The 27,812-nt window shown below is 47.0% G+C and overlaps 1 protein-coding gene across 6 annotated transcripts in view; it reads left to right on the top strand.

The window, feature by feature from the left end:
* Nipped-A (Transcription-associated protein Nipped-A) overlaps positions 1-27,812 on the top strand; it is a 413,461-nt gene that overhangs the window by 76,310 nt on the left and 309,339 nt on the right. For 5 of the 6 annotated variants that reach the window (XM_065445525.1, XM_065445501.1, XM_065445517.1 and 2 more), the window contains 11 exons: positions 3,271-3,349; positions 3,596-3,800; positions 6,515-6,606; positions 10,335-10,431; positions 13,229-13,331; positions 15,726-15,970; positions 17,571-17,624; positions 18,023-18,061; positions 19,808-19,904; positions 24,838-24,932; positions 26,206-26,371. In XM_065445525.1, coding sequence (XP_065301597.1) covers positions 3,271-3,349; positions 3,596-3,800; positions 6,515-6,606; positions 10,335-10,431; positions 13,229-13,331; positions 15,726-15,970; positions 17,571-17,624; positions 18,023-18,061; positions 19,808-19,904; positions 24,838-24,932; positions 26,206-26,371 — 1,272 coding nt within the window. The remainder of the gene's footprint in view (positions 1-3,270; positions 3,350-3,595; positions 3,801-6,514; positions 6,607-10,334; positions 10,432-13,228; positions 13,332-15,725; positions 15,971-17,570; positions 17,625-18,022; positions 18,062-19,807; positions 19,905-24,837; positions 24,933-26,205; positions 26,372-27,812) is intronic. The other variant, XM_065445492.1, reaches the window with a different exon arrangement.

Here is a 27,812-nt window from a genome sequence, read left to right as displayed (position 1 = left end):
TGGGCAAACACAATGATAGGAACGCGAAGGCGCTAGTGCGGCAATGCGCGCGAGTGTGTTTCGCGGGCAATTCAAATGAACAACAGCCAATAGGAGCGCTCCATGTTCCCCACGTGACTACTGCGCCCAATCACAATGCCGCTTTTACCTCTTTTTCGCTCGCGTTTGCTGGCGTTATTTTTCAGGGGAGAAATACGGCGCCGCGGCTATCTTGAGCTCCGATCTCTCCTCTTTATGATGATGCCAAAATGGCGGCACTGCGTCATCAGATAGCCGAGCTATCCGCGGTGCGACGGCACCTTCCGAGGCCCGAATTTTTCGCAATTTTCGATAACGGCGCTCTAGGAAAATGCTGTTTTCTCGATTTCTACCGCGTATATTGTTATAATATTTCACCACGAGGTAAAAGAAGGTCCGAGGATTGCGAATAAAAATAAATCGGAAAATCGAAAATTTTGACAATTTTGACCACTTCAATTGCCGCGTCCCCCCTTAAGAATGCAGGAGGAATACTTGCTTTGAGCAATTTTGTACAGACCAGTACCTGAAACGGTTGCTGGAAAAGTCTTTGTAATTTAGCAATGTGTTGCTTGTCACTATTTGCTGTACCAAGTTTGTTGCCGCTTGTGCGCCGAATCTAAAGTTAAATCATATTTATTAAAGTGATTATGTATCCGTTGGAAAGCCAAGCCAGGCAGTAATGAAAAACAAAATGCGTGCTATCCCTCTTCCCTCTTTGGTATGGTCTCGGTGGGAGTTTATATGAGTTTTATAAAGTCCACAGGTTGACAGGTATGCCTGTGGACTGCACACACTTGAAGAAATAGTGAATCAAGTCGTGACATCGCATCCCGAAATTTCAAGCAGCGACATCAATGACAACTACCTCTGCAGGGCCAATGAGCACCATCTGGCGACGGCCGAAACCATGCGTGCCCTCGAAATTCTGAGGCATGCCGCGGCTTCTGAGAGTGCTTGAGAAAACGCATCTACACAGTTCACCTTCCAGAATTCACTGCTAGTTCACCTGGCAAAGAAGAAAACCCACAAGTATATCTGGGACTTCTTCCAGCTAAAATACCATATTTACTCAAATCTAGGCCAACCCCGATTCTAAGCCGACCACCTAAAGTCTGAAGCCAACAAAAATATATATATAACCTCGAATGTAGGCCGACCAAAAAAAGCGAGGACATTTACAAAATGCAAACAGCATTTTTTGAATCTGAACGTGCAGAGCTCATTCAACGTGGTCGTCGCTGCTAGACTGGTCGCTGTGTTCCTTGTCACTGACACCTTCAAACAGTGCACTATCTTCGGCACCGTCAAGCGCATTAGATATGCTGCACTTTTTAAAGGCACGCACGTTCAAAGTACCTGGGATGTCGTCCCACGCTGCAGCTACCCAGCCCGCCAGCTGCGACAGTGATGCATGTTTGATGCGGCCCGTTGCCGTTAGCATATGGTCTTCGTCACTCAACCAGTCCATGTAATATTTCCTCAGACGATCCTTGAAAGGTTTGTTGATGCAGACATCAAGTGGCTGCAACTGACCCATCACACCGCCCGGTACGACAGCAAGGTTCACGGGGACTGTGGAAATGTCTAAATAAACAGGTGTCCAAAAAAAGCAGATTAAGAAAAAAAGAAAAAAATTCTTTATTTCCACGCACTTATTCGGGCTCGGCAGTAGGCTTGAAGAAATTATGAATGCGCTTTTGCACATTGTTTCGTTTACGCGGCGTTTACACGCAATCAGATAAGCCTGAATCTCGGAGAGGGTCATATGGTCACTATAGGCGGCTGAAAGCACAGTCACTGTTTGTACACGCTCTGCATGCGACGGCATGATGCGTGATCTTCCAACTCGGAGTCATCGTGCAGCGGTGCAGCAGAAACCTGACGAATGATCTCGTCGTCATTGAGTTCTGCGCATGTCGGTACAGCAGTGTCAGCACCTGTGAAATTGTCAAATGAGACGGTGTCCGGAATCGCAATGCAACCACTGCACAGGTCTCTGCAGAACATTTTCGGCGTCATTAGGGAGCACATCGGAAGGCGACAAATCCTAGGCTTCCCGGCACCCGCTTGCCGACATTCCCCAGCGCAGTCTGCGCGGGCACTGTCGGCGCTATTAGACACTTGACGCGATGTTTCTGTATGCCGCGTTGGATCATCGCAACCTCGACACAGCACATAAAGCAATCACCACCACGCCGTCACACCAACACCAGTTGCACAAACAAAAAATGTGGCCTACACGCAGCGTCGTGCACGAAGAAAGAAACTAAACAGTTGCTGGATTGTCTTGACATGGCTTACTAAGCTGAGACCGGAACTGCTTTAGCTACGAACCAGGCAGAAACAATGATAAGCGGGGATTTGCAGTAGCGCCAGTTCGTGGGTCAGCAAGGAGGCTCCATTCAAAACAAAAATGGCGTTCAGCAAGTCGACCCATGCACCGGTCAGAGTCGGTGCATGGTGCTCTCGATCGACTTGGCTCAAGGAGTGTCCGAAAAATCGGATGAGAGGTTGCAAGGTGTAACTTTCAGCAGTTGTTATACATTATGGTTTATGGGAGAATGGCGGTGCTGCGAAGCAGACCGAATAATCGAACATGACCGAATTTTTCGAGTCCGAAAAATCAGTTGGCGACTGTAATGCATGTGGTGCCGCACGGACAATTGACAAAGAAACAGCAGTGGCACCGTCATGGCGTTGGATATTGCACCAGTGCACGCGCCATGCTGTTTACACTGTAGATGCTGCACTCCTCCTCCCTGGAGGTGTGCCTTGAAAGTGCTTGATTTTTTTCGTGGCTTCCGAAATCCACGTGCCCAGGTCGTTTGCTCGTTTCGGAGGCCAAAACGTCGTAGTGGTTGGACTGAAGCAGGACGCGCGTTGCCGTGTGCCCAATTTGGTTGTGCTTCCATGCTTTGGTGCATCGCGTGTGCCCTCGTTTTACCGTGACCGGGTTTGAAGCATTCGTTGCAACAGTGCGGCGATTTAAGAAACATTCGTTATATCTGGAAGCATTTTCAATGGGCAGGGTAGGAAAATCGCAAATTTACTGAAATGGGGTCGTTATAACTGATAGGTCGTTATATCTGGGATCGTTATAAGTGGGTTCAACTGTAAATATGTAAGTAAAGAAACAACAATAAAATGGTCTACATAGGGCTAACTTTGGTTGTTTTAGGCATCACTGTTGCCAAGGGTTTGCAGAAGTTTTTTTCAATGGTGTGCTTGTGCTTTACTTTTGCCTTGCAGAGTTTGTTGGCTGCATGGAGCAGCTCTTTGATGAGAACATCCTCATTGGCTCAGGCTGGACAGCGTACGAGTCGCTGCGGTAAGTGCAATGGCCACCAATTTTGATCTTCTTTTTTTGTGCCTTTTCTGGCTTGCCAAAGCTTCTCTCATAGTAAGAGGCTGTTTTGGCATCATAAGCAGGTAATTTACTGACGATGTCTTTTCATCTCTAGGGCCCTTTCAAAGTGATGCACAGTTGATGGGAAATGCTTGTTGGGCAGCTGTATTGTAACTGGCCTGTGAATGCTGACACGAGTCTCAAACGGGCGTCTTGGGTTATGCGCAGGCCCCTGGCGTACAGCACCCTCGCTGACTTGGTGCACCATGTGAGGCAGCACCTGCCACTGAACAACCTGTCTTCGGCAGTGGCTGTGTTCTCGCGAAATGTCCACGACGAGTCCCTGCCAGCCTCCATTCAGACCATGTCTTGCAAGCTGCTTCTGAATCTGGTGGAGTGCATCCGCACCCGGTCGGATCAAGAGAACGGAAATGTATGCAATCTCACCTTCACTTTCTCGCACTGATCCTTAGAAGACCAGAATCGTCATTGCCTGCATCTTTGCAGTAGTGAACAATACAGAATTGTGTGGTTGCGGCAAGCCTTAGTGTGATGCCCTATGTACCTTTTTCCCCCTACTTCTTTATTTGGTGGGCTATGTCATTTGTGCACTGCCATAGAGTGCAGAAATTTTGTGGTGTTATTTCGTTTTTTTTTTTCGTTTTTTTTTCTTGCTCTTCCATCTTTCTAGATTTCCAAGAAATCATAATTTTCTAAATGCATGAAGGCATTATGTTTGTTTCCATGTATATCCTTAGTGAATTGTTGCACAGTTAAACCAAGATATAATGGAGTCTTTAAAATTGGCACTTGCACTTTGTTATAGCGAAACATTGCTGCATCAAAATTCTGCATTTAATGCAGATAGGTACAGTTGCCGATTAATTTTGCTTACACAGAAGGAGCTGAAAATTTTTCCTAATTATCAGGCAATTGGAAAAAACGAATTCGAATGAGAAAAAAAATTCATTTTGTTGAACTAAAGAGTTCGCAACAAAAGACACGCTTTTGCATTCGCTCCGTCCCTGTGGCTGACAGTGTTGTCCATCCTGGGATGGCACTATCGTGAAAAGTGTTGGCAGCGAGGAGTGAATGCTTCGTCTGCCTGTTGCTTGGTGCAGCAAGAGGCAGACTAGGAAGCTCGAGATTACGCAACCTCCAGCACTAAACACGCAGGAGCAGGAAGAAGGAAACGGAAGCGCATGCACGGCGGCATCCTTCCTATGTGCACGCCTCTGAGCGATTAGGAACGATATAACCATCAGTTTTGCAAGCACAAGAAGCCGAAACAACCCGTGGAATAAAACCCGAACCGCCGCCCGCCCGCCCGCGCGCCGATGTGCGAGCAGTAGTATATAGACGCATGGGAGCAAACTAGCTCTAAAACAAACCATGCAACTAAAACCGAAAGAGGGAGGCGCGCGAAAGAAATCCCCTGTATTCTCACATAGTGGCAGCACATGACAGAAAAGAAAAAGTTAGGAAATCGACGCGCTTTTTAAACGTACAGACGGTGTCGTAAATATACGGCATCGACCATTATTGGACTTGTTTGCGGCGCTGTATATTTACGTCATTGATCTTCAAAGGGTTAAGTTCTGTTCTTGAATAGGGCGATTAGTGTGCTACCACTATGAATAAGCCTGGCTAGTTTAAATAACCAATGCAGCAGTCAATTCTGTCAAGATTTTCTGCCTAAAGGTAGTGCAGATGAGCTGCAGCATTACAAGGCAGCGTGTGTGTGTGTGTGTGTGTGTGTGTGTGTGTGTGTGTGTGTGTGTGTGTGTGTGTGTGTGTGTGTGTGTGTGTGTGAGAGAGAGAGAGAGAGAGAGAGAGAGAGAGAGAGAGAGAGAGAGAGAGAGAGAGAGAGAGAGAGAGAGAGAGACTTTTGCTTTTGTGGATCTTGACCAGCTGAACAGGCATTTATATATGGCCTAGTGCCCTAATAAAATTTAATTGAGCGTTAAGAGTTGGCAAGTTTGCACAGGTAACCACTGTTGCTTGAGATATTGTTTTGTTTTACGGTTTTATGTTCTTTTTGTAAAACAACTGCACCAATATTAAGGTGTAAAGCTGTTCTTGGGCACTTTAAGAAAATAAACAAGAAAATAAGAAAAAAATAAATAAGCATTTCAGCAACTAATACCACATTTTGAGATGCAAACCAATGCCATGTTAGAAAGTGCTTTTTCATGCATTTGGCCCTTCTGCATTTTTGGTGACGATAAACAGACTTGAGTAGTATGCTGATTTTTTAAAATCTCGTTATTTTACTTTTTTTTTCACTTAGGCCCCGGGTTTCTGAAGTTAAGAGTGTACTCGTAAACCTTCATTATTTTCTCTTTGGGTTTTTTTATTGTTGAGACTTTCACTTTTGTATCCCGATGTGCCGAGTTCAACTGTGTTCGTTTTTCTTATGCAACATGCAGTTTTTGAGCTATTTCGATTTCCATGTTATTTGGGAGCTCCATGAATTAGTTTGGAGGTGGCCTAACCGCCAAAGTGTAAGTACGAAGAAAAATATTTTTATGCCAAAAGCATTTAGAATATGGTGGGAACTAAATCAAAAATATAATGTTCTAGATCAATTAGTGCCAAAGTTGCATTACCACATACTTTTTTTGGCATAAACCTTCATTCTACTTATGGTAAAGGCGCTTTTCAGTACTGCTAATAATCACAAACAGTTTTGTCTTCTCTTCTCCTACCCCGCCCACGGTTGCTTAGTAGCTATGGTTTTGGGCTGTTAAGCAGAAGGTCGTGGGATCAAATCCTGGCCACGGCAACCGCATTTCGATGGGGGCCTTATGCAACCATGTGTGTACTTAGATTTAGCTGATCAATAAAGAACTCCCGGTGGTCCAAATTATTCCGGAGTTCCCGACTATAGCATGCCTCACAGTGAGATTGTGGTTAATTAACCCAATATAATTAATTAATTTTTCTTTTTCTCCTACAAAAGCTTACTTTTGTAAAACAAGAAAAAAAAGTTTTAATAATGCATAACCAGAGATCTTGCAACACCAAAATTTGAGCAACATTTTTTTTGGTCTATGAGTAGACATTTACTTAACTGAGCTGAGAAAGTGTTGCCGTGTCCCTTTGAATAAACAGAGGCACCTGCCGGGCATTGGGGGCATTTTGCAGGGTCGTGAGCTGCTGATTCGCATGCTGGAGGTGTTTGTGCTCAAGTTCAAGACAATAGCCAAGTGTCAGCTACCTGTGCTCATGCAGAAAAGGTGAGAAGAGGGCCGGCGGCGCTCTGTGCTAGTGCAAGATGTGAGTGAGTGAGAGTGAGTGTGAGTGTGAGTGTGAGTGTGAGTGAGTGAGTGAGAGAGAGAGTGAGTGAGTGAGAGTGAGTGAGTGAGTGTGAGTGAGTGAGTGAGTGAGTGAGTGAGTGAGTGAGTGAGTGAGTGAGTGAGTGAGTGAGTGAGTGAAAACTTTACTGAGCTCTAGTAATTGTGTTGTTCTGTGGCTGGGCCGGAATCGTCAGGGAAGTCTTCCTCCTTGTGTCTTCCCCGGAGGTCCTAACCCGCTGCTTCGTCCATGCTCTATTGCAGTGGTCGGCTGCCCTCAGTCCAGGGCTCCGCTGGCCTCTGCTGTCCGTCGTGCACGCCGCACTAGATCTAGCTGGTCTTAGCAGCGGTCGCTGGACAGCAGTTCCTCCTATTGCTCTGCACTTGGGTGTGATATGATCGGGGCTACATCAGTTTGTTGATGTGCCCATGTTGTGTGGCATAATGTGGGTTTCTCATTGCACCACGGACATTTGTCCTTATATAGTGTGGAGTGCATCTTAATGTGCACGTTGAGGTCAGGGTACAACCCTGTTTTGAGTCATCTCCATGCGAGAGCTTCTTCCCTGCTAAGGGATTTGTGCGGTAGGGGCACAGCTTCCTGCTGCCTCTGTAATTGTATAAAATGGCTGAATGCTCTTGTGTACAGACGAGGGTTCCTTAAGGCTGTTGACGTTGGATCCTGGTAATTAGTGTACTCTCGAGCTATCCTGTCCAACTCTTGGCTCCCTACCACTCCCGTGTGTCCCGGTACCCATATGTCACGCATACGTTAACACCTGGTACGCTTGCTTGAGCGGGCGGAAGGAACACATGAACGCAAGGTACAGCACACACAACATTAATTCAATATGGGCTTTTAACAACAGTAACACACAGTGACGTCCGACCCTTATTGCACACGGAATGCGTCCTCCCTTGCTAAGCTTTACGCTCGCACTACTGCGTTTACTAACGTCTGTGCGGTGATGGTCTATTCGCTGTAGTAGAGGCGCTTACAGTACCGGTTCTGTTCGGTGTGGATATCGGCGTCCTCCGGTCTGTGGTCCGTTGTTGCGATCTGGTCATCTTCAGTCGTCGCTGGTGTCCGGTGTCACCGATGCCCCGGCCGACGTGACGAAGGCACGATCGCTGAGGAGCTGTCGCGCTCCGGCAGAGCGGGGCTCGTGCCGGCTGGCGCTCCCGGTGCGCGCTGGCCCAGCTTAGTTCTCTAGACGGGACGGTGACTGGCTGTAGCCAGCCTCCGCGCGTCAACGTTCAGCGGCGTAAACGCTGATGTGTCCTGGCAGGTAGGTCCGGGCCAGCGGTAGTTCCGGAGACGTCGTACATCTGCTCGCCGAGCCTGGTACTCGGGCGGGACGTCGATGTGTTGCCTAGGAACTGGGGCAGGACCCAGAGAGGCGATCTCCGGCCGTCTTCTCCTGGAACGCTGCGCCCTGGCCACCACATCCTTCCCTGCTCGCGCCCCTTCTCCAAGATGGCGGCTCCACGCGCTCGCTCCACTCCTTCTTCCTCGTCTTCTTTCCTTGTTTACGCTTGTCACTCCTGACACCATACGAGCTTGTGTGTGATTGCTTCGTGTGGTTCTGTGCCTGTTTGTTATTTTGTTTCACAATCTACTGAGCGCAGTATGCGGAGTGCTGGCTGACTGATTCTGCCTTGCAAGTAGTTGCGGCAGGCTGTTTGCGAGTCCGAGAGTATTGTTAGTGACTGTCCGATCTGATAGCCCTCCGCTGCCGCTAGAGCAACGGCCACTTCTTGAGCCTCGACTACCGTGCAGTCTTGTAGCGAAACGCTGGTTTTCTCTCGTAGCGCCGAGTTGACCATCGTTGCTACTGCATTCTTACTTTTCCTTTGTCTAATGTATATGACTGCGCCTGCATACACTGTTGTCTTTTGAGGAGCGTAAGTTTTCTGGAGATATTCGGCCCTTTCTTCCCTGCGAAATTTATGGAGTGCAAAGATGTTTCTTCTGACGGAAAGCGTTCGTATGATCGTGAATTCTGATCCTTTGTAGTGCCGCAATTGATGCTTTCAGGTGAGGCTTGCTGCTCTCTAATTGTGGCCATAGGGGGTCATCAGCAGAACTACAGTAATTTGCGTATGAACGAAGCATGGAAGTAACACCGTATAAACTGGAATATACATCGAGGGGTTTACAGGTCGACCCTTTACACTGAAGTGAAAAAAAAAGAAGAAAAAAAAAGAAGTGTCAAAAAATGTAAAAAATACAAAAAATTGCTGAAACATGTTTATTTTCACAACTGCGTCACTTATCCATCATAAAAGCTGCAGTCCCAATCATCCATACAGTGAAATCTCAATGTACCGTATTTACTTGAATCTAGGCCAGCCCCGATTCTAAGCCGACCCCCGAAAGTCCAAAGCCAGAAAAGAACAAAAAAACACACCTCGAATGTGCGCCGAACAAAAACGTGAGGGCAGCGTTCATAAAATAAAAACAGCATTTATTGTATATGAACATGTCAAGCTCATTCTAGGTTCCTATCTTTCTTATTGCTGTCATCTCCTCGTTGCGACTGGCTCACGCAAAAAGCATCTTCCAGTGCCCCCTCCAATGACGGACATTTTTCTCGTTGGTGCCGAAGTCCCACCCGGCTTGAAGGTTTGGCAATGCATCTGCGGCGAGCACAACTTCTTACATGAAAGCGACACTCTAGTGGCATTGCCTGTTTGGTGCCATTGCAATGATGCCACGGCACACGCCAATACGACACAGGTCAAAATGGCAACGTCGTTCGTGTACTTCAGTTAAGCAAATCATTTTTTTTTATTTCTCGCTGTGGACACTACAGCTGTCTCACTTGAGGCTCACACCTGAACTATTACACAACGCAAGCACAAGAACACAACACCATACGGAAAGCGCAGGCCGTGTGGCATCTTCGTGAGCATGGAGGTTACATTTTTCTGTGTACCAGCAGTGCATAACAGTAGACGCTGGCACCGATTGCAGTTTGTTATGATGCGTGCATCCAGCCTTTTCCTTAGTCTAAGCAGAGCATTGTGAGAGAACTCACAGCCTCATTGCCAGCAATTCAAATGTTTTGATGCCAGCATTTCCTTGAACAGGGCACGTACTGGTCATGTGACGGGTATATGATGGAAGCATAAGGCTACCTGATGCAGTACTTCATGTTGGAAATGCGTCTGACACTCATGTTTCCATGCAGACACAGTTCTTTTATGTTACATCAAGCCACCATGGAAATGTTATAGGATACTTCCAAATTTGAGTCTCGCCAAGGAGCACTACATAATATACTAAGTAAAACTTTCAGAAAATAAGCCACAAAGGAAACCTAGTCTGCGCTAGAGGCTTGATCAGTTCTAATTATCTATGGCAGCCTGCAGTGCATTTTCACGAGATACAACGCCCACCCTGTCCATCTCCACCATGACCCATCCTGCTTTGAAGCTTGGAAGAATCTGTTACTCTTTAGCTTATCATGACTGTTGTCTCAGTCAGGGTCTGTACTGTACCTAGGCACAACAGCCTGACAAAAAGTTCAAATATTGTGTTGCCATGAAAAGTGCAATCGAATGGGTGAATTGGTTTGGACTGGAAGTTGTTAGAATAGTCCTACTTTCCTAGCTCTTGGTAGGCTGTTTGAGCCGGTTCACTCTTATCTTGCTGAACCTGTTTACAGCCGACAGCAGGGCCCGCCGTCGGAGGCGAACAGGGAGGATAGTGCCCGTGCAAGCCTCCAGTTTTCTGCCTCCCTGGCGGACCTCAAGGAGGAGAAGGTAGGCGGGTCTTTCTTCTTTCTCCTTTGCACTGAGATCAAAGGGTACGCTATCACTGAGCTGTTGTCAACACTTTTAATGTTGCATTGCGCAGGATTTACAAGGAATACAGTCGAACCCACTTATAAGGATACTGGTTTTTACAATATATTGAGTATAACAGTGAGAAGCTGCTGCACCGTCGGCATTTGTATGTTTTCTGTGGTGAAATAACCCGCTTACTAGAATGCCCTGATGCTGCATTATCGGTTATAATGATGTAGTCTGGATGCTGGGTGTCCGAGCCGAACGGTAGTGAAATGTGAAATCCTTGAAAAGAAAAAAAAGAAAACGAGAAATTCGAGCTGCTGCACTATGGGCCGCTGTTCCAACAGCCGCCGCATGCTCATTTTCCAGCCATCTCTGTGCAGCTCTCTCCCGTTGCTCTTCCACCCCTCTAAAACGCAAATAGACTGTGCCAACTGCTCCGCAAGCAGATTGCTCGCATGTTGCTCACTGGCTCCTCATTCAGTGCAGTTCTGTGAACAGCTTGATTGCTCGCGTTCGTTTTTGTTGGTTGGGTCGAAGTAGTTCCTGGCCACACGGTTTCTCAACTTTGCTTGACTCGCCGCTGAAACGGAAGATGGCTTATCCACCCGTTGATTATGGGCAATGCACGACGTTGCCGGTGAAAAGAATGCGCACGGCTGTAGATTTGGAAACTAAGTGCTTCTAAGCAATAAAAGGATCGTTGTGAACGTTCTTGTATCAGATAGCGATGGCGACAATGGCAGTGTTGACGCGGTAGGGCAGGCTAACTTAACGTTATCCTCACATGAGGCCCAGCACGGTTCAAAGTCCCTTTAGTGCTTCATTTTCGCGAGGGACCTTCCGTTGCACTACGTGGAGCACTTGGATGCCTACAAAAAGGATGTTGGCAAGCTTCATGCTGAGCATGCAACGCTGACGGACATGGGAGCACCCAGGAAGCAGTTAAACGAGTGAACACAATCAGCAGCCGGGCGGAGGAAGGCGGTGGGGAGGTTTGGTGGCCTCCCTGCCTATATAGTTATCTCGTATCAGCTCTGCCATCCCTTTATTTTGATTCTTTCATGCAACCCGGTCATACAGTTGTTGGTTATAACAATGGAATTTTCGTAGCAGTTGAATATTGTTATAAGTGGGTTCGACTGCACTCATGAATGACATTGTTGTCTGCTGTTGTGTTGATTCCGTGTGCCGGTTGCACTTGGGGCAATAGCATGTTTAGCACCTTGTTGTTCTACTGTGCAGGAGAATCAAACGGGATACTGAAGGAAGGTCCCATGCAATCCACTTCTAACGATATTTATGAAACTTAAAAATATAATCATAACCATTTCGTACCTGAGCCCACATCTGGCCCTTGGTACCATTCTTCTACATCCTTTACAGCACAACACCACAACCGTAAAGGTTTCTGGAGTGTGGAACCTGCAAAATAATGTAGTCATCTCAAAGTTAATGTGCGTGCCCGCTACTAGCAATGAATGCTTCCCTGTGTGACAACCATATTGCCCACCTTACATTCAAGCTCTTAATTGAAGTTGCAGAATGAAATGTTATGGGGAATTTCATGCTTCTAAAACCTTTGTGGTCAGGCAGTTAAACGATAGGAGTGCGTGTATGTGTCTAAGTTGCAGTATAGACATGTAATCACATAGTGAAAACTATGCTGAGAAAGAATTACTAACCTTGATTCTTGATTTTATAAATCAACTATGGAAATTGGTGCACCAGTCACAAATCCAGCAAAGGAAGTCAATAAAATGAAGCTTTATTTTGCAGCATAGTTTCTTGCATCTAGTTGCTTTATTCAAGCAACTTTTTGAGTCTTCTTTTGAGTCTTTTGGGCTAAGTGAAAAAATCATTGACTAATTCTGTGTCTGAATGCGGTGCTGTCTTCAAGCACGCAGGCCTACGTCGTCATTGTTAGCTTGGCAGAATTTCACTTATTCGATCTTGTGGAAGGCAATCACATTGCTGATAGAAAAAGCTACTGAAATATGTTGTCGAGCTGTTAAAATCAGATAGCTGGTCACTGCAAAACTTGCAGTGGTTGTACATCTTCAGCAGAGAAACCAACAGCCATGCATTATGGTCTTAATTCCTCTGGTTGAGGCACTGCATTGTTATTAGCATGGCTGGACTTAATCCTCCGGTGTCTGCAAACTGTGAAGGCAGCTCAGGAGGGGCAGGTGTTGCGGCCATTGTTTATCAGAAGAACCTGCCAGCAGTGGTAGGCGTTATGAGTGGCAGGCGGCCGTCAGAGCTACATTATGTCTCACCTATTCCATGCAGTACAGCGAAGGCTAGGGCTCGTGTCAGCCAATCATTGAAGAGAGCCCAATGCGCATATTGAAAAAGGAGTAGGGCTCACCCATTGTGCACTGCTAATCTTTCTGTCAAGCTTCCATTTGGTCTTGCAAAGAGCAAGAGGCGAACAATGGAGGAATTCAGATTCTGACCTCTACCAAGAAAGCTGTACACCACTGAGTTGGCGAGATAGCATACGGTTCTGATGGCCAAACGTGTTCTAATTGCATGCTGATCTTGCGTGGCTTTCGCAGCCTTTGTCAGCCACACTGCAGGCAAGTCTCACACAGTTGCAGGCTCAAGCCTTGATGTCAACATTGGGCTACTGACGCAAGCAGTAAGCCCACGATGTTCGAGTAGCCTACGGTCATGTCATTTGTCATGGAATTGCCACGCAGGAGGAGAAGTCTGCTCAGTATATTTTTCCCCTTTCCCACCTCCCGTTTTTTTTTAATACGTGCAGAGCAACAGCTACACAGTGGCCGACTGTCGGAGCCTGGTGAAGACGTTGGTGTGCGGGGTCAAGACCATCACCTGGGGCATTGGCACGTGTAAGATGCCCGGTGGTGAGTGCGCACCAGCATTCCCGCTCCCAGGACATGCACCGGCGCTGGGGGAGGGAAGTAGCGTCTGAACCGAGACCCTGGCTGTCTCGTCGTTCACTGCTGCACAGAAGGCGGGGGGCCACTCTTGTAACGACGTTTGAGCCATGTGCCAGAATGATCACTTTTTTATGAGAATATTGTAACAGACACAACATTTCTGATGCCAGTGCACTCGACATCAGTCCTAAGCCACTGTGCTTTTCCTTAGATTTATTTTGTTATGTCTTGTTATGTCTTGCTAGCCAGTCATTGTGCAATTTTTCTTGAAGGTGATTGTTCTAGGATGCGGTCCATGGTCACCCCCCTTCCTCTGTCTGGCACCTGGGTATCTGTCGTCAGTCAAAAAGAAAGTCCTGGGCACCACTCTGCACGGGCAACCATTATGCGACTCGCGGCCGGCCGATTTGTCCCGGCTTGTGTCCCCGTGCTGCGCTGAAAGTGCGTATGGCAAAAAAATTTACAATGGGCCACCCGATGAGCTCATCATTGCCTCCATTAAAGTGGAAACGTTTCTCCCTCTTGGCTTTAGCAATGACTTGCCTTTGCAGCATGCCATAGATTTCTTTGGGCAGTAGGGGGATATCCTGCCGAAACCACGTAAGGAAATTTGTGGCATGCTCTACAAAAAGGCTGTGCAAGGTTTTTATATATTGGCCAGAAGAACAGCTCTGTAATGTGCAACCGAAGTTCTTCAATCTTTCTTTGTCATGAAACTTTGCCGTGACACTGGGGGATCAGTTCGTACACTGTGAAAGGCTGCAGCACAGTGGTGCCTCTGCTTGCAAAAGGGCATCCTTTAGGGTGAAAGTGGCAGTTGCAGCCGCTGCAAGTTCTTATGAGCACTTTGCAATTGTTATTGTTTTTAATGTCGAGTTCTGGTGCCATGTGATGGTGTTCACGCATGCAAGTGACAATGTGATGCACAATCTGTGTGCCAGAGTTCTGCCAGGCTCTGTAGCCATCTTGGCTACAGAGCCGTACCTGAAAGGTCCTCATGGTTTTGTTTTCCAAGCTCTTGAGAGCAGCGCTAGAAATTAAAGTGAGCCACACCGAAAACTGGGGATTTCACCTTCGGCACGTGCACACGTGTGCAAAACACTTCAACACTACAGATGACATTCATGCGGGTGATTTCACGATTAATGGTGACACCATATTGTTGGCATTACAGAGGTCACTGCTCAGGCCTAACACCATTTCATGCATTTTTTATTTCTTCCTAACCATTGAAGGAAGCGGAAGCTGTGATCACTGAAAGTTTGACTGCCACTGAAGAGACGTCGTGAGCTATTGCGTGCGAATAAAGACATCCAGTTGCGGCGACATCGGCTACAAGCCTGTCCATTATGACGGCAACGAGTGCTGTCAATGGCTATGGTGGCATGGTTTCAGCCTTCCCTCAGCTGCTGTGCAGCCACCGAAAGGGCTGAATGCACTCGAACAAGTTGCGATGTGGCAAATCAGAAATGTTTAAAGTTGTTCTTTGGCCTGTATGCTACAGGCCAAGCATTACAACTGCGCCACATAGTTGAAATGTTCACGCGAGGGATGGCATGCAATGTTTGCTTTGGGGCAAGCACGTGCGCTTCCAGCATCCAGCACCCCTCGTTCTGCTAGCATTGTGACAGCAAGTGCTTGCTGTCATCGAGCGAGCTCTGTTCATGCATTTTTAGGCGCATTGCACCATGCTTTAGTTATAAGTAGTAAGCAGATGTTTACTGCAACTTCCACTGTACGTAAAACTGTGAGCTTGACTTCGTTTAACAGTCGAATGCTTTGCGATCTCTGTCAATGGTTCACCTTTCAAACAAGCCTGTGACATTATTTAGTGACTTTGGCTCGTATGTTTTCCTGGATAATATGTTTTTCGTGCGTTTTCTTCAATTATGTATGAACGAGGTTCTGCTGTATCTACAACTTTGGAGCGAAATGAACCTGACACCGCCAATAAAGGCCAACAACCTGCTGTCGTTGCAGAGGCTGGATGCCCTTTCACAAGCAGTGGCGCTCCTAGTGGCTAGTGCCGTCTCTATGTTTAGGTGGAAACTGCCGTCATCTAGAAAAACATTGAAGAATTGTGGTGCAGCTTTAGGGAGTGCCAAAATTTACCGAGTCCTACATTGGTCTCTCACGTCTTGCTTCGCGCTCGGATCGGGCTAACACGTAGCTTTATCTGATTGCGTGGACATTCCTGTGGCACCCTAACTAGGCTTGGCAGGAAATCTGGGAAGCATGCCGAGAAAGCTGCTCTTTGTGCAACCCACTTGTCTTGCTTCAAAGTGCAAGTGGCAGTGGCGGTACGGATGGTGGTGTGGTAGTGCATGTTGGACGTCCTGCCTGTCTGCGGCCACGCAGGGCCGCTGGAGGAGAAGCAGTTCCAGCCTAAGGAGACGCTGGTGTTCATCCGGCTGGTGAAGTACGCCCTGCAGGCGCTGGACGTGTACACGCTGCCACCCGGCACGGGTGTCGTGGCGGGTGGAGCAGTGGGTGGCGCAGCAGGCGCAGGGGCTGCCTCCTCGGCGCATGCCCGCACGGCCGCCCTGCAGTCGGCCGTGCGCTCCAAGGAAGAGAAGGAGGTCCTTGACCACTTTGGGGGTGTGGTGAGTGAGGCTTTTTTGAGGTGTCAGTGCTTTTGTTTTGTTTTATTTTTGTGCTTGTATTTTTTTTCCTTCTTTTTTGCACAAGAGTCAGATGTAGCCAAAGAGTACCATGCAAGTGGTGATGAGTTGTCAATTGAAAAAATGAATTGCGGATCGTAGATTCATCATGGCTGTAAAAAGGGCTAAAGACTAGTCGCTGTAAATTTAATAAAATATAGAAGTATTAGAATAATGACAATGAAAGTGAATGGTGCTACGAACATTAAAGTATTACTGCCTGTAGCACTACTATCTCAACAGGGCCTTTGAACACAAGGGCCCAAATGCACATGCTCTACAAAACTACAGTGAAGCCTTACTACGAACACTACATTGTTGAACTTTAAAAAAAAAAAAAAAATTTCAGAAATCCTTTGCTGACTGCTTATAGTTTCAATGTAAACATATTTCAGTACTGTGAATTTCAAAATATGAAACGTTTCAGAATAACATTAGTTATTTTGTTTCCGTGTCATGTTAATGCCTCAGTACTAGGAATTAATATTCCGAAAATCTAGGGATTCTTAGATTTCCGTGTATCCTTTGTAGCAGTGCAGCAGTGTATCCTTTGTAGCAGTGTAGCAAAAAACACGGCACTAAAAGCAGACGGCACGGCTCGTGGGTTTGGAAAACCTGAGACGGGGCAGGAGGAGAAAAACGGCGGGTGGGGACTTTTTCTACCGACACCCCTGCCTGCCCACTTCCCTATTGCAGAGGTGACGACACATCAAGTTTCGTGAGCGCACACACGACCCAGACAAGTGTTGCCTAGCAACGGAGCTGCATCTCTTTCTTCTTCGCCTTCCTTTTTACGCACACTTCTTCTTTCTTTGGCGCTTCTTTCTGCGACCGTACCAGCGACGCATGGAGAAATGTAACGTCTGTGCCCACGCGAATGCCACTTGTTCGCACTTTCCGGATGGTGTCGTTTACATGCACTTGCATTTTTCACTAGTTCAGGTGTTTGCTTCGATCCAGACAGTTGTGTTCCTGGCAACGAATGTGAAAAATAAAGAAACAAAAAGAAACATTACACTTTATAGGCGACATGGAGTTTTTTCTTTGTTTGTGGCTTTCTCAGTGTCGGCGTCTCTTTCGTGCACACCACTCTCACTGTACGATGGTGCTGTGGTGCCTCCTGGCGGAATCTATGGATAATAGCAACAGCGGGCCGAGAGCCAGCAGCGATGTTTTCTAAAGTAGCTCACACTGTGACAACATGGGAACTGATGGATTGATGGGCAGAATGCTTAATTTTGGGGCTTTCACTATAACGCCCTTTCAGAATGATGAAGAATTTGCTGTGGTCCGGTGAAGTTCGTTATACCGAGATTTCAGTGTACTATAGTGCGATGCGGCAGCCTTTGGTGAGAGGCTATGCTATGGATTTATCAAGTTGATAACAAGTAACCTATCATTTATGATTGGGTCCGTCATAAGAATCCAGTGACTTCAGGTGGCCAACATTAATCCAGAGTTGTCTTCCATGGCATCTCTTTGCAGCCAGTGTACGTTGGCAAGTTGAACCCATCAGTGAATTAATCCTTTTGTCTCTTTGCAGTTCACCATGATGAGCCCTTCCACATTCAGGGAGGTCTTTTCCACCACTATTGAGGTAAGTTGACTTGAGCAGTCACAGTGAGGCAAAGCCAGCCTGTTGCAGGTGTACACTTGGTGACAAATCATGCATAAAAATTTGTATGTGTGTGGCCTTCAAGGCATTTAGTGTAGCTTTGAAGTGTGCTCTTGATAGAAACAAAATGACTAAACACTCTTGGGTAGTGCAGGCACATAATGGGGTATGACCTGCTTGGTGCTAGTGCAAAAGGCAGGCTCTGGTTCTAGCCACACTCAGTCGCTCTGATCTGTGAACATGGCAGGTTTTGATAGAGAACTATTCAATCGAATATTCGACAACATAGAATATTCGCCCATCCCTAGTCTACACTGAATCTGAAGAACTGCTAAAGTGCCAATTGATTGTGTTTACTGATATATCTGGCTCTTTTACAGTATGTTGTCGAGCGACTGAACAAGAACTCGGCCCTCCAGGTCAGTAACAGTTTTGTTGTTGGGTGGTGCTTTATTCAGAATCCCACACAAGCTGTATAATTTGTGCAGTGCAGTAATTTCCGACACATATTTCATGAACTATTTTGATCAGCCAGCGCACCCCTACTCGAATAATTCAACAGATAGGATTGTGGCCTCTGAAAGCCACGACATTGCAGCTGGATGTCTCAGTGCCAGCATGCATATTTATTAGGCTGTGAGAATACTCGTATATCACCGAATCAAATTGAATAACGAATGTTCGAACAATTCAGTTCGCAGATCTAATATCTACTATTCAAGTTTTTAAATATTCAATATACAGTAGAACCTCGTTCATATGTTTTGGTAAAAGTCGCAATAAAAGCTTACTGACTTGGAAAATGTACGATCCGGACTAACTAAAAAAATTTCACAGACTCAATTATTGTTGATATCTACGTAATGTGAAGCGTCGTTGGGGCGTGAGATGCCTACCCACATCGAGCTGGTGGTGCTTCAGCGGCACGAAGCGTATTTTGGTCTTTTCCTATTGGGTGGTGTTTTAAGAGGGCAACGGGAAACCGAACCAAAATCGAGCTGGTGGGCGATGGCGGATGCCGTCGAAGTGAAACGTGATGCCCACATCGCTCCACCTGCAACAGAGAACCGGTGCATTGTATTATGGCCTACTAAAAGCGTGATACGATATGAAACCGATAGGCGAAGATGCTTATCGCAGTAGGTTTGGCGGCGATAGCTGTTAATGCGGAGTGCGACGATGCGTGGAGATTTGTTGGTGCCGGAATAAAAAACTGCGCGCCGTTGTACTCATGTGAGACGGCCGGCTATATGCTGTTCTCGATCGCATGCGCCTCGCGCCTTTTCTTGTTTACGTGGGTTCTAGCAGATGGAAAACATATACAATCTCAGTCTGCAGCAGGGAACGACAGCGTGTTTCGGTTATCGCCTGTTAAAAGCATGCGCTATGCTTTCGACGGCACCACGCACTGTGAAACTTAGGCGAAGATGCTTATCGCAATAGGATTGATGGTGATAGTTGTGAATGCTGCGTGGGATGATCCCGGAGAAGATTTGTTGTTACCAAAATGAGAAACTGAGTGTGCCGGTGTTTTCACATGAGACAGGCAGGCAAGTAGTGTGATGAAGCTGCTGCAGCTGGTAGCTTCGCGGCGGGCAGCTACCATATTTACTCAAATCTAGCCAGTCCCCGGTTCTAAGACGAGTTCCTGAAAGTGCGAAGCCAGAAAAAAATTACCTCGAATGGAGGCCAAACAAAAAAACGAGGACAGTGTTTGCAAAATGAAAACAATGTTTATTAAATAATGAACATTCTGAGCTCATTCTACATCGCTATCTTCCTTATCACTGTCATCTACTCATTGTGGCCGGTGCGTGCAAAAAGGGTCTCCCATTGCCCCCCCTCCAGTGATGGCCATTTTTCTCATTGATGCTGAAGTCCTACCTGGCTTGAACATTTGACGATGCCTCTGCGGTTAGCACAACTTGTTTGAAAGCGGCAACACCGCATTGCCTGTTTGCTGTTCACTGGTGTTGTTCACTGGTGGCGCATCAGTCAATCCACCACCTTCGTATTGACATCTAGACCATTGCTACAGCTTGAAATAGAGTGTTAGAACGGGTAGAGTTGTAGAAAGTTGTTTCGAACCATTACTGTGGCCAAGCGTGAGCATCATTACATCTTGATCATGTGACAGCATTAGGCAGAACGTGTTCTTTGTTCAGATTGTGGCCAACTTTTTCCTGGCGAATCGTGCCACATCTCCCATCTTTGCAACCATCCTGGTGGAGTACCTGTTGGAGCGCATGGAGGAGATGGGAGGTGAGTGCATGGCGGGGATAAGGCTCTTCCTTTTTTTCCCCTTTGTTTATTGTTTGGCTCTGGTTCATTCTTTGCATACATTTACAGCTTCGCTCATGGGTATGTGATACTGTGACCAGTGTCATTGCATATTATGCAAAATTTTTAACAAACCTTTCAATTTGCAAAGCAGTGTTTGCCTTTTCCCTTACTTACTGCATGTTCTTATTCTAGTGTTGCATTATGCAACACTGGAATCTAATGAAGATGTTGCTAGCTCTCTACAGGCACTTTTTGCAGATGTAAAGGTGTATGCCACAATACCACTGAGAGTGGCGAGTATAATCTAAAGAACCTTCGGGAGGAGCAGAAGCAGAAACTTAATAACATCCTTGCAGACCACAACCATATCTTTACCACTCTGCCAGGTTGCACGTCCCTGGTGGTTCACACAATAGACAGGCAGCGACCCACCAGTTAGGTGCAAGCTGTGCCCGGTTAACAGCCAAAAGAGAGAAATTCATGACGGGTGTATCCAAAATTTGCTGGACCAAGACTTCATTTAGCCCTGCTCTGGTTCCTGGGCCAGTGTCCCTGTATTAGTAAAAAAGAAAACTGGAGTATATCGCCTTGCGGTCGACTACAGACCCTTAAATGCAATCACAACTGTGCCAGTATATCCCATACTCCGCACAGACTGGGTACTGGCTCAGCTCGGCCACGCTAGGTAGTTCACGAGCCTCGACCTTGCTCGAGCCTTCTTTCAAGTGTCGGTTGCTCTTGAAGATGTACCGAAGACTGCATTCCTGTGCTATAGAAGAGTGTTTCAATTAAAGCGAATGCCATTTGGGGTAGCAGTTGGGCCAGCAACATTTCACTCTCTCATGGACAAAGTGTTAGAAGGCATAAAACACAACTACTGCATGGCATTTCTTGACGATGTGCTCATTTATTCAGAAACTTTTGAGGTCCGCCTACTACATATAGATAAGGTACTGCGGAGAATTGGCTCTGCAGGTTTGACAATCAATCCCAGCAAAATTGCATGCTGTGAACAGCCATCAAAGTTCCTTGGACATGTAATCTCTCCAGGCAAATGTCAACCTGACCTGGATAAGGTGCGAGCAGTTGCAGAGTTCCCATGCCCTAAAACAGTCAAGGAGCCCCAAATGATTTTTGGCCTTGTGGGATACTACAGACATTTTATCCCCTGGTTTTATGACAAAGCCAGACCCCTGACAGCTCTCCTCAAGAAAGGAGCCCATTGGGTTTGGGGTGCCGACCAACAGACAGCATTTGAGACTCTGAGGCTAATGCTGGCAGGAGAGGTGGCTGCGGTATTGCCTGACCTGAACAGGCCCTTTGTGTTTGAAATAGATGCCAGTGGCACTGGCATATCAGCAGTTTTGTTGCAAGAATTCGAAGGTGAGCTCCGGCCTGTGTCATTTATAAGCAGGACCATCTGTGAGGGTACTAGGCCGACGCCAGGTGGCGTAGAGTTGAAGGCACGACACTGTAGGCAGCGGTGTGTGGCGGGGAGGGAGAACATGGAAGACGTGTGTGCGCGGTCGGCATGCAGGGAGCACGTGGCAACGAACTGAGTGAGTGAAGGAATCTGCGGATCAAGCCACCTGCGCCGAGGATTTCCTGAAATAAGGAACTTACTTGACAGTTTGTATGGTCAGATAACCTGCTTACTGCAATGCCCCCAGGCCTCATTATGAAGTCTGACTCCTGGGTGTTCATGCCGAAAGGTAATGGAATGTGAAAACCTTGAAAAGAAAAAGAAATTTGAGGCCGCTGCACCCTCTCCGCCGCTTCGACAGCAGCTGCGCGCTCAGTCTTCGTCGCACTACCAGCCTTGCGTGCCTCTCTCCTGTCACGCTTCCCCTCCTCCGAATCCGAATGGGCTGCGCCCATAGCTCTATGCCACGCCACCCTCTGAAACACAGATGGACTGCGCCAACTGCGCTGCTGGCACTGCTCCCACATTGCTTGCTAGCCAGCTAGCCCATCTTTCTCTATGGCTATCCCTTCATTCTGTGCAGTTCTGCCGATGGGTCAAGTTGCTTGTGCTTGTCTTTGTTGGTTGCGTCAAAGTCGTTCCTTACCATGTGGTTTCTCAGCTTCGTTTGATTCGCCACCGAAATGGAAGATGGCTGATCTGCCCACTGATCATCGGCAATGCACAATGTTGCCGGTGAAAAAAAAACGCACTGCTATAGATTTGGAAACGAAGTGCTTCTAACCAAAGAGGCGATCGTCACAAACGTGATTACATCGGATAGCAACAGCAACAGTGACGGCAGTGATGAAGTGGTAGGACAGGCTGCCTCAATGTTCATCTCTCAGAAAGCCCTGGGTATGATTCAGTCCCCATGGGCTTTAGTTTTTGTGAGGGAGCTTCCACTGCTCTACGGGGAGCACCTGGATTTCTTGGAGAAGGATGCCAGCAAGCTTCACGTAAAGCATGCAAGGATGACGGACACTAGGTTTTCCCGTGCAAGCTTATGGGAAGTACGTGGCAAGATGCTTGTGGCAATCACACATTATTAAAATGCGAGATCACAATATTTAAAACCTTCTCTCGTTTTTTTAAAAAGCCCCTTTTGGGGCCACCAATGCGATGCCTCGGTGGAGCTTGCATGTCAATTACCGTTTGTGACCCCTCTTTGCAGTTGTTATAACAGTGCCATTCTTGGAATGCCGAAAGCCTTGATTGTTACACGCGATCGGAGCGCACTGGAAGCAGAGGTAAACAGTTAAACGAGTCAACATAATCAGAAGCCGGATGGAGGAAGGTGGTGGGGAGGGGCACTGGCTTCCCCGGCATTATAGTTTTCTGAAACTGCTGTGCCATCCCCCTATTTTGATTTTTTTCATACAACCTGTTTATAACAGTTCTTCGTTATAACAAAGGAATTTTCATGGCACCTGAATATTGTTATAGGTGGGTTCGACTGTATAGCTATATTTAAAAAAAGGGGCTTTTTGCACACATTCTAACTCGAAATTTTGTTTTTAAATCGCTGCTTCTGAGCTCCTCCCAACAACAGTGACCCTTCATTCTGGCATGAACTGTCTGCCTCCATTGTGTTGTCTGTTCTGAAGCAGTTCGATACCACATCAGATGTTTTCATTTGCGCGCTGTAGCACCTGTGTTGGTCAATTGTGCTTGCAATTCCTTCACTTGCACAATAAAAAGCAGCAGCAGACTGCACAAATGCACATTGCTTCTGCTGCTTGCAGCACAAGAACATGGCCTTCGAGATTGGTTTCCGTTACTCTGAGGAGGCTGTTTCCAAGAGTGCGACTTGTTTTGTCACTACCTAGGGTTGCCAGACTGCTGTACGGTTCAAGTGCTATATGTATGAAAAAATGGAAATACAAATATTATACCGCATCGATTGCACCCAAATTTTGCCGAGGGATGCATGCAGTTTAACATGCAATGCAGAATTCAAGCTAAAAAATTTGGTGTTAAGCCCCTTTACGACAAAATTTTTTACTTTAATTTGTCCAGTTTCCAGGGGTCCTACTTAAATGATGGCGCAATGACATTACAAAATTTTGTTATGCTGCCTGGCTACTTACCAAGTCAGAAAAGTGGCAAACTCTTTGCATCATTTGGTGGTTAGATTCTTCACATCCTGGTCAAGGCAGCTGCATTCTGATGGAGGCAGGATCCAAAATGCGTGTGTGCTTTCGTTTGGATGCACATTTTACAAGCCCCAGCGGGAGGGAGGGGGTCACAATTAATTCTCATTCCCCACTACAGCATCTCTCTTTAAAGGGACATCAAAGGTTAATATTAAGTCAACGTGGACTGTTGAAATATCATCCTAGAAACCTCGAAACGCTTGTTTCATGCGAAGAAGATACTTATTTTAAGAGAAAATGCGTTCTGAAGCGTCCGCGTACCTCTGGCGCAGTTCAGATCGTTGCATACTACTACGACGGCAACTGTATGTCATGGCTGTACATATTCGCACATTTTTAGCTTTTCCTTCGTGAAAACCAAATGCCGCACTCACCGCCCCGTCTTCGACCTGCAGTTGTTCTTACGCTTCGGAGAATGCATGCAAGACCGACGGAACAGCACTACGGGGAAGCATTGCTTTGAAAGGGCACTCCATACGACTTCAGTAAGTCGGCGTTGAACTCGTAATCCTCTGGACGAAAGTGCAGCGAGCACACTGCAATTTTTCAGCTCTTTGCCAATGTTCTGTGGCAGAGGTTAACTTAACCACTTCGAACGGAGAGGTTCACTCGTTGGCACAGAGTGATAAGTAACGTTGGATTTGCCGCTGCAACTACCCTTGGCCAAGTTCCGCGGACCATTCGCGCATCCCACGACATCACATGGACGTGGCATTCTCGCTGCTTGTTCCAAATGCAAGTTTCCCGAACCAGCAGAACCAGCGCAACACGATGCGATAACGAAACAAATAGAACTCCAAAGTGCGCATGGCGCAGAGTCGGGCAAAAACAAAACCTTTCGACCACCAATACTGTACTGAAGGGTAACGTCAAAATGTTATTTTTTCTTAAAATTGAACAGAAGTAGACAAGTAGTATTTTCTTCCGTTTTCCGCCTTATAATCTAATGAAATGCTGTTTTTAATACGAGTAGTTGAGTACTAGTGACATAAATTATGATGAGGAGTGCCTTCGTCATCGGGCTAGTACCGGTATGTCGCTGGGGGGTCTCAAATCGTGTCATGCACTTACCTCAATTTCTCGGTTACTAAAGCCCTGTTCGCAATTATATTGACGCCTTAGACGTTCTAGAGCATTGCCTTATCACTTTAAGTTAACTTCATAGTAAACATTAGTGTCCCTTTAATGTCCGAATGTATTGCTTTGGGACATTAAATCTCATTAATCAATCATTTTTTATTCTGGCACACCCTATAGCTGGTGTCTTGATGGTGCATCTGTGTTCTTGTTGCAGCCAACCCAGACAAGTCCAACCTGTACTTGAAGCTGTTCAAGCTGGTCTTTGGCTCGGTGTCCCTCTTTGCTTCAGAGAATGAGCTTATGCTCAAGGTGGGTTTCTGCTGGGCACCCAGCGGTCAAAGGTGTGATCTGTTCAAAGTTAAATATGTACTAAGCCCAAGGGCCTGGGATTGAATCCCAGCTGTGGCGGCCACATTTCCGTGGAAACGAAATGCAAAAGCGCCCGTGCACCGTGCATTGGGTGCACCCTAAAGAATGCCAGCTGGTCGAAATTAATCCAGAGTCCCTTGCTACAGCGTACCTCATAATGAAATCATTGTTTTGAGACATAAAACCGCAGAATTCGTCTTTTTTCAAAGTTAAATACGGGCTAATCAACAGTGATGTAAAGAATGTTGCAACAGCGTAACAACATACAGTTCAGGCCACTTCTAACGTAGCCACTTGTAGTGTGGGATCGGCTTTAACGCGGTATTTTCCGACTCCAATTTACTCTCCCATAAACCTCTTATGTATACTCGTACCGTTTATAGTACAGCTACAGGGAACAAAATATTGGTTATAATGTGGCTGCTGAAAAATCCTGCTGACAAACTAGGTAGCAAGCGCGGTTCCCAACAAGCGAAGCCAGTTGATGGGAGGGCAGAGTGACAAGAGTGATACAGAGGAGGAGGAGGAAACGCGAAGCAAACAAGGAATGTGGAAAATCTGCGGTGGCACAATGCGGGCGTGCAGGGGTGTCTCAGGCCGTAGAGTTTCCTTCAATTACTAGAGGGGACTGTGATGCTAGTATTGTCTATGGGAGCTGCAAGCAGGGCAGTTCAGCCAGCATGGGACTGATGGGTGGTACAGTAAAACCTCTTTAAACCATGCCCACTTAAACAGTGGTATTGTTTTAAAAGCAATAAAGTCAAATCCTCGACTCAGCTGCCATTGAACATAATGCGTTTTGTATCTGCATAAACCGTACCAGCTTATTGCGTACGCACCAGTTAACACATAGCGTTTCCGCGTTTCATCGTCCAATCACAGCGATGAGTCTTCCCCATCGGCTGGCCCGGCAGAATAATAAGCCTCTAAGATCAGAACAACGCTGGTTCTGTGCCGATTCATCAAGAATACCTCCAGAGCACAGACACTTGCATGTTTGCCACGACTGGTCCAGGTGTTCAAGGCCACACTGGGATGGCTCATTGAAGAATGCTTTTACTTAGAGCATAAGCAGATGCTTACCTTTGGCATATTAACTAATGACATTGCTTCCTTTCTTGTGACTTGTACTGGAGCATCACGGGGATTATGTTCTTGTGAAACGAGCACATTTTCTTTTCTTGACCTTCCCGCTGTATGTGCATGGCTGCAGCCGCACCTTCATCGCATTGTGAACCGGTCTATGGAGCTGGCGCTGAGTGCACGGGAGCCGTACAACTACTTCCTCCTTCTGCGGGCCCTCTTCCGCTCCATTGGCGGCGGCAGTCACGACCTCCTCTACCAGGAGTTCCTGCCCCTGCTGCCTTCACTGTTGCAAGGTCAGTGCGCCAGGAAGTGATGCAGCTGTGATCCATGGCGTTTGACGCTGGTGTTCACACACTGAATGTCCTGTAGCCGCTGTCCAGTGTGGCGATTCTGGAGCAGTGGCACTCTGCTGCTGGGCACGAGCAGCCCGTTCTGTTTTTCTGCACTTGCTAGACTGGTTCCAGTGGCACTGTGTGCCCCTATTCATTTCGCACTGGGCAGGCCTTGTGCAGGATGAGTTTACGCTTGTAAGCTAAGTGGTGTAGGCCTTAAGAGGGGAAGTGGGTCTTCTGACCTTCATTAAGACCTTTACCAAATTTAATGAAACTGCACAGTCTTGTTCAGTTTTTTTATGCTGGTTCCAAATATACAATTGCTTTTAAGATATGCCAATTAGTTCTAAAGTTAACTAAAATTAATTAGCATTGTTTCTTGGAACAATTGAACAAAAAAATTACCGACGATTACGTTACTTCCTAATGCGAAATTTGAGCGCAGCAAATAAGCTGTTTCACCTTTTCGATAGATTGAGGCAAAGAAATAGAGCAACACATGTATGCGCTATCACAGAATTTTTTTTTTATTTTTCACACGTATTCCTTTAACAAAGACTCCACTAACAGTTCTTGACAGTCATGAAGGAAGCTTTGTGGTCGGAGAAATAGACTGATATATGTTCGACTTGGTACACCAATGCTTCATTCTCAAAGACGAGATCTATACAAGTGCCTCGCGAGGTTGTCACAGCCGTGGGACGCGTTACGAGTGAGAGGAACGGGATGTTCTCCCGCATAAGTGTTAGGAAATTGCTGTTTGTCTTTATGTCAACATTAAAGTCCCCCACTACTAACATCGGTGTGGATCGATGGACGGTTAATGCGAGTTGCAGGAAGCGCACGACGTCTTTCGTGAGTGCGGTAGCGGACTCACGAAAGCGGTATCAGTCGGTCGCTGCTAGCGCTGGGGGGATGAAAGGGGGGCGGAGCTGGTTACGAGGCCGACGATAACGCCGACGACGACGCGAAACCCAGGAACGGACGCCAAAGAGCCATTTGTGTAGCCAGCCCACCTCCACAGTCTCTCCTCCTCCCTTCCATCATCCTCCCTCGCCCGGAGAGCCGACAGCGCGCATGCGCGGCGGCGGAGCAGATTCGTCGGCGAGCTGGTTGCGAGGCCGACGACGACGCGAAACCCAGGAACGGTCGCCAAAGAGCCATTTGTGTAGCCAGCCCTCCTCGACAGTCTCTCCTCCTCCCTTCCATCATCCTCCCTCGCCCGGAGAGCCGACAGCGCGCATGCGCGGCGGCGGAGCAGCAGATTCGTCGGCGAGCTGGTTACGAGGCCGACGACGACGACAACAACGCCGACGACGACGACAACGCCGACGACGACGACGACGCGAAACCCAGGAACGGACGCCAAAGAGCTGCGCTCTAAAACTACTCACCAAAATCT

This window comes from Dermacentor albipictus, chromosome 1 (assembly GCF_038994185.2).
Source record: "Dermacentor albipictus isolate Rhodes 1998 colony chromosome 1, USDA_Dalb.pri_finalv2, whole genome shotgun sequence".
NCBI lineage: Eukaryota > Metazoa > Arthropoda > Arachnida > Ixodida > Ixodidae > Dermacentor > Dermacentor albipictus.
This window is presented reverse-complemented; position numbering and strand designations above follow the sequence as displayed.